The sequence below is a fragment of the Apis dorsata genome, unplaced genomic scaffold (assembly GCF_000469605.1).
Source record: "Apis dorsata unplaced genomic scaffold, Apis dorsata 1.3 scaffold_382, whole genome shotgun sequence".
NCBI classification, from domain to species: domain Eukaryota; kingdom Metazoa; phylum Arthropoda; class Insecta; order Hymenoptera; family Apidae; genus Apis; species Apis dorsata.
The window spans coordinates 425215-432665 of NW_006263644.1; the positions used below are offsets into that span (position 1 = coordinate 425215).

The 7451-nt window shown below is 40.0% G+C and overlaps 1 protein-coding gene across 2 annotated transcripts in view; it reads right to left on the bottom strand.

Moving 5' to 3' along the window:
• The window catches only part of LOC102671133 (UPF0489 protein C5orf22 homolog), an 834013-nt gene that overhangs the window by 265315 nt on the left and 561247 nt on the right, over positions 1 to 7451 (bottom strand). The window contains exon 6 of one of the 2 annotated variants that reach the window (XM_006618906.2): positions 6524 to 6908. The exons of the other annotated variant lie outside the window; for it this stretch is intronic. Within the exon in view, the coding sequence (XP_006618969.1) occupies positions 6627 to 6908 (282 nt within the window). The 3' untranslated portion in view covers positions 6524 to 6626. Of the gene's footprint in view, positions 1 to 6523; positions 6909 to 7451 lie in introns of those variants that run through there. 2 annotated transcript variants of the gene reach the window in all.

A 7451-nucleotide genomic window follows, 5' to 3' on the forward strand; every position in this document is an offset into this window, starting at 1 on the left:
CCCAGCCCGTGCGGCTTATCCGGAAACTGCGAAGGAACCCCTCGTTCTTATCACCCATAACAGATGGCGGTGTTGGTTCTTATCCGGTTTTTCCCCCAAAAAGGTTCGTGCACCGTTATCATCTTCGTTGTTCGATTAAAAAAAAGAAAAAAAATCCGATCCTCTTCGACGATCTCGTTTTTGATAACGCGATGAAAATTGTTTAGATCAGTTATTATGTTCAGTTTTTATCTTTGATCAGGGAATTTTCTGTGAATTTTGACAATTTTCTTTTTTTTTTTTTTTAAGAAAGATGAGTGTAAGTATTTATATTCTCCGTGTAAACGAGTCGTTTCTAATTCGAAACAGTAATGAAAAAAAATTGAGTTGAACGAGATTATTGGTAAAATATAATAATGTTCGTGAAGAAACGAGTTTTGAAGGTATTAAGGATTATTGAAAGGGATTGAAAAAATGTATTTAACAAATAATGAAAGTGAAAAATGTGGATAGCTTGGATGGAAATATAGCAATTTTGGAAAGATTTCTAATTAATAACACGTAATAATACATATATTTATGCAAATATAGTATTTTTATGAACGAAACTATATAAATGGAGATTTGTCTCGTGTATACTGTGTACACCTTTAAATTTTCTATGAATGTATAATAGCATCTAAGTAGTAATTAGCAATAATCTTTATGGGGAATATATTAGATAAAATTTAATGGCTTTGAAAATTAACTTTTAAACGACGTTTAACAATCTTACGTTTGATGGACAATCTTCATGGAATAACTTTCTCTCTGAGATAATAGACTTTTAGTTATCAGCCAAGAACTTAACTTTCACGACTAGGATTTTTTCAACTCGTTTTTTGTCAAAAGATTTTCAATCTCGTGTTTCCATTTAGGAAAAGAAGCTTGCAAAATGACTAAGGTTACGACATTCTAAATTTCATGGAACATCAGTCACGTCACATGTTTCGAGAAATACGCGTTTACGTGTTTTCCAGCAATGTCGTTTAATTTCACGGTGGAAACCAAGTGCTATCTAATTGCTTAATGTTAACATGGACTTCCCAGTGATGAAACGCAACACGCATTGTTTACCTTCCATATACAGTATACATTTAATTTCATTTGTTTCATCACCTTACACCCGCAACACATAAATTATCGAGCTGCCCCGGGGCTACAGTTCAAGATAAATTCGTTCTAACATTCCAACATTGCAGCCGCAAGGTCGTTCTTCCCTCCCCCTGATTTCTTTATTCCATTCTTTCGTAATTTCTTTTATAACAATAATTATTATAACAACACACATTCCTTAAAAGTAATTGCAATTTCAAAAATGTAAATCGATGAATATATTCATAGGTGTAATATGAAATAAATACAAAATAATAATAATAATAATAATAACAACAATAATAATAATTTAAATTTTTCATTAAGGAAAGTAAATGTAAAGCAACCAATTTTAATTGGATAATATAATTAATAATTTCAATGCCAATGAATAAATGTAATTACGAACGTGGAAATTTTAAATAGGAATTACGAAATATTAAATAGGAAGTGTTTAAAAAAAAAAAAAAAAACAATATTCATTTCTTCCAGAGTTCACAATAACCATTATCTCCTCTTCCTTTCCAAATATTTCCTTTCAACTATCGTTCCTTTACGATACACGAGGGATTATCCATCGTTTATATACCATTGTTTATATACCAAACCATTTCAACGAACGTAGTATATCGAATTAAAATGGACAAATTCCATTAGATAAAATCTTCTTCTTTGCAACAGGAGAAAATGCATTACAAATCGCATATCCATCAAAAATACTCATCGATCATCGAAACTCTTTCACAGGATCCAATTCGAGGATCCCATCCGCTCCAATTATTTCTCGAAAATTACCCGTTACCCGACTAATTTTTACCTCAATAAATACAGAGTTCGATTACAGAAGCTTGGCGAAGATACTCGATCGAAAATTACACGAGGAGAGATCGGGCCGCGTTATTAAACGGGATCGATCTCAACGACGGACCGGCAAATTTGGACGGTTCCTCCTGTGTAAAATTGGGGCGAAGAGGAGTGTATTACTCACAAGCGCACAAGGGACATCGGCATAAAGGGGGCGTGCTTTATCGATTTAATTGTCGGTGGGTTTAATTGTAGGGGATGAAGGGGCGAGATTGAGAAGGGCCGACCACGTTGAAGCGCACGCGGGCCACTTCCGTGAGAGAAGGTAATTACGAGGAGTGACCTGCCTCAACGAGATTCCCCTTGCCTTGTGAAGAAATCTTCCCTCCAGCTTGATCCAGTTTTCGTACGCCAGCTTTTAAAGAGGCTCGTGTCCTCTGAAGAGCTTTATTGGGAAAAATTGCGGAAAAGTTTCCTAATTTTTTTTTTCTTCGAATATCGAGGCATTTAAGGTAATTGTTTCGTTATCGATGCTGAATATTTGTGAAGTAAATGTTTATATTGTAATGATGATCGTAAAGATAATTGTTGTCGATAGGTATTCGCGGATAAGGTCGATTGCAAGAATTAATTGGAAGAAAAGTCCATTTGGATAAAAGTCAGATAATAAGGCCAAGGTTTGAAATTGAGTTTATAGAGTATTAATTGATTTGGATAATTTTTTTCGAACAAAGAATTAAATTATAAATTACACGACTCATTTTGCGTTCAAATTATTCGAATAACGTTTCACAATAAGTTTTGTTTATATAATTTCTTCTTTTTTCTTTCACTACTTCTTTCAAACAATATTGAAAAAATTATTCCACCAGTATTCTGAATACAATCAAAACAATAATTACGTATTTTAAATTTGCAAATCTGTGACACTTATCCTCACCGTTTCCAGACACTTGGAAGCCTATATCGAAGAAGAGGAGAACTCGAAACGAGGAAGAACCACGAGGGAGAAGAATTCTAGAAAGACGAAGCGCTGTCTAGGGCGAAAAAACGAAAGCTTCCCACCCATCAGGCGTGTTTCGATGGGAAATCCGTGAAAAGTCACGATTGAATTATCCCATCGTGGCTCCACGACGCAGAGGCAGAGGCAGAGGCACCGATGTGCCGGTACGCCGCTCGTCGAAGAGCGTACGAAGAGCGCGAAGGAAAAAGGGAATAGGTGGAGTAGGGGAAGGAAACGGCAGGGCGGGTGGGTGGATGGCTGGCTGGTTGGCCTGACACCGGGGGTGGAAAGTAAAACGAGAGAAAATAAAATACATACCCGGCCATTGGCGCGACTTCGTTTCGTACATTTTATTCGAGCCAATTGGATTTATTTATGCGGCCGGCTGCCGCATCCGTGGTGGGGCAGGGGGGAGGTTGAAATGTCGCGCAGCCGGTAAAGCAGTTTCGCTTCTTTTCCACCCCCACCACGCCCTTTCGGTGTCCGGAACCGGCCGCTTTTATTGTATATTTAATTCCACGTTGTTTATCCACGTCCCGTTTTGGTGGCAGCAAACCTCCAGCCAGATATTTCAACGGGGCTGAACGTTACGAGGGGCTGGAAATGGCGAAATCTTCGTCGAGAAGTTTATTGCCACCACCCGATTTCCAACGATTTCGATATGGAATTGCTTTCCTTATGGGTTTTGAAGGGAACGTTTTGGGCCAGTTTTTTAAAATTGTCGCGGTAATTTGTGGAAGCTTATGATCTCATGTGATGGGATAATTGCATATTCATTTCAGAGTTTCATTTTATAATAACACATTGTATGAATGAAATGCAGAGTAAAAAGAATGAATTAAAAAATTTTTATTAAATACTTTTTTCAAGCTGAATTAACATTCGTTTACTGAAATGATTCTATTGTTTTAAAAAAGTTAACAATTGAATCTTGAAGTTATCGAAATCTAACTGTTGAAATTTTAACAAGAATCTTAATTTCATTTTCCAAAATTTTCGATTTCGAATCATCGAGATTCCAATCCTGAATAAAAAGAAAGAGAACGAATTTAATCGAATCATTGGAATACCAATGATCCTCGAAATTCAATTCTTAAAATTTCATCCAACAAGAATCTTCTCATCTTCTTATTGAAAAAAGAAAAAAAAAAAGAAAAATCGCGTGTAGATTTCATTTTGCAAAATTCCATTTCGAAGCAAACGAAGCATTCTGAACGATGCATCCGGTGCATCGGGTAGGAAAAAAAGAGAGGATTGATAAAATCTCTCGCCACTCCCGAAAGATCGCGTAAGAAAAAGTCAACGACTATAATTCGACCTCGGCAAAAGAATGGGCACGTTGCGAGGAGGGAGAAGGCGGGGTATTGGCTTACTTCCGGCTCGTCTATTCGCGTCACCATCCGGCACGAGCTGCATTCTCACGCTCATTTGCATACCCGGCTACACATCAATATTCAGGGAGGCCGGAAAACGGGCCCGTTTTGCATACTGGACCCCCCGCTCGTGTCATTCCTTCTCTCGTCCGGATCCCGGTGGGGCATCGCGACTTCGATCCTGAGAAAAAGAATCCGGGCACCAAAGGATTCGATAAAATAAATCGATCGATATATTCAAATTCTTCGATGAACCGTGGATGATATATAATTCGATTGGAAGGATGTTTTCGTGGGAAAAAGAAAAAAAATAATTTTATTTTACGAACCATTTAATCTAGATAAATTTGTACGTCTGAATTTTTGAATATTTATTTGCTATTTATTTCTCTGGTAAAAATTAAAATTCAAATATAGATATAGTCTAACGAAAAAAAAAAATTAAAATTAATTCCCTTTTAAATAAAATATTGTCATAAATATGATTTATTTCTCGATATGAATACTTCTTACTTAATTCTCAGTCATTTGCAAAACATTCGGAAACAAATATTTACACTTAAAGAGTATCGAGTAATTTCTTATACACAGATTCATCCACGCGTGAACCACTTTACACGATCGCTTCGAATCATAAATTTTGCAGCCACGAGAAAAATTAAACGTTTACCTTTAATCCAACCAACATCTTGACCTAAAAACCCGCTCGCTCCATCCACCTCGCTCGCCAAAAATCTTGTCCCCCTCCTCTCCGAATAACATTCCTATCCCTTTCTCCCTCTCACGACGTGGCACAACAGAAATTACCATAATCGAAAAGATCCATACCTTCCATCCATACCTTTTTCCCACGCACAAACATCAAAACCAAACGAAATCTCATCGGCATCTATCATATTATCAAGGAACGAATCGAAGATATTTCAAATCTCGTCTACTCCTCATCGAAGGACCACCAGCCTTCCTCAATAAACCTCACCCCTTCACCTTTTTTCTTCCACCCATCTCTCCCCCTTCGTTCACCTCGGCCGAGTATCGCCGAGTTGCATGCACACAGGCGCAAACTCGTCTTGCCGGCGGAAGGAGGGCGGGTTGCGTAATTTAAATAATTCAGCAGTGACCCTGACCCCGGTTAGGCTGACCTGGAGAGCAGGCGATTAAAATCACAATGCGGTTCTCGAGTTCTCAGGGTAAGACAGGTAGCAGCAGCGCGGCGTGGCCGCATACATTAGATCGGGGCGTTCGTGGTGCGTGCACAAGCGCAGAGGGGTCCCTGTGTATCACTCTACTACTATACACACACACACACACACATATACACACGGGTGATTTTATGCAGGAGAAGCTCTGGCGAGAAAGGGACGACATCTTTTTCCAGCTCTACAGAAGCCGTGGAGCGCGCGTTTAACCGGACCCGGCGAATTAGCATAACGATGTCGAGCGATTTATTTTTCGGTGACTGAAAATCCCACGGTGTGAGCACGGATCACATCTTCTTCCGTACGATCGAAGGGAATTGTAGTAAGTCGGAAACGGTCGTATGGAGATTCGTCGTAAGAAGTCGGACGGATCGGATCGGATCGGATCGGATCGGGTGAATCGGCGTTCGAGGATCGAACTGCGAAACTGGGTCGCGGTTGCCTCTCGAAGGGATTCGCATGGAGAGTGGATTCGTGAGAAGCACGGAGGAGAGTGGAGCTGGATACTGGCTGGATGAATGGGGCCAGTCACGGCCTCGCCGATTTACTTCGTGAATTATTAATTGAAGGATCGTGTTGTTACACGGGGATTTCGATTCTACGAGATGTTTCGAGATAGGTTATAGCGTTATAGTTTGAAGAAGAGTTTAACGGAAGAACGTTTCTTTCGAAATGAAATGTCGTAAAAGCGTCGCAAGATGAATGCAATTTTCTTGATAGAAGTTTCGAGTATTTGATTTAACGAGTGATTGTATGATTTAGTAGAGACTATAATTTAGTATTGTAAATATTTTTCTTCTTGAAATTGTTCTCAGAGAAGAATAAAAAATCAAGCTTGGATATACAAATTCGATTTCCATATTTCCAACAAATAATAATAACTATTATTCAAACAGTCTATTATGATTTTTACACTGTCGAACAGGGAATAATATCTACCTAATCGCACAATTAATTAAATCTGCATCCTCCCTTTGAAAACGAATTTTTAAATTCATTTTCTCTCGTTAAAAAAAAAAAAAAGAAAAAAGAAAAGAAAAGAAAAAACCTCGGAAGAACTACGAGGCATACTTCTTCTGAATCTTCCTTCTTCAGCCCAGACGTGCCTAACCTAACGTTACGCCTACCAACGAATCACCACCACCACCACCACCCACCCCACAATAGTTTCCTCTTTCCTAAGAACAATGGGGGTCGATACAAGGTCCGGGTGTTGGTTGTTCCACCGGTGATCGATGGCAATCGAACGGGTCGGGGAGGATCCGCGGGGATGGAAATTTGCATCCACGATGCTGGAAACCAAACACTCGAAGGGGTTGAAGGCTGGGATGCAGATGAGCCGCCCTCGAAAGCGGATGTTGGCAGTCTGCAGGCTACGTAGACAATGGGGCCAGTTGCCATTATGTCCGTCGAATCCTAAAACCCCATAGAGTCGTTCTTCTCTGTCTATTATCCCGGTGGTGGCAGGCCACATTGTGTATCCGGTCTGCCACGGGACCCCGGCTATTGTCGGCCCACCTAATTATTCGCAAATCTTCCGCTCGTTGCCGGTACACACCCCTCCCACCTCCTCTGTCACTCTTTCCACTCTCTCCACTGTATATCCATCTCCCTCCCTCCATCTCTCCCTCTCCGTCCAGTTTCATGCCCGAGTTCCCTCCCTCTCCCCCCGATGCTCCTCGCTTCCTCTCGCGAAATTCCGTCTTTGGCCCAAGGGCTCGCTTCCTCGACGTGTAATTCAGCCCTAGTTCGAACTGCCTCTCTGGCTTGCCAGCAATTGTCTAGGGAGGGAGGGAGGAGTTGGTAAAATCCGGGAAGATTCGAGATTTCGCGTTTTGCGGCCGCAATTAAATCTTGGAATCCTCCTCCAATTCTTCGAATCCAATTTGATACAAGATGGCAGCGTTTAACGCGTGGATCGCGTTTCGAATTCTTTTTTCTTTCTTTTTTTTTTTTTTT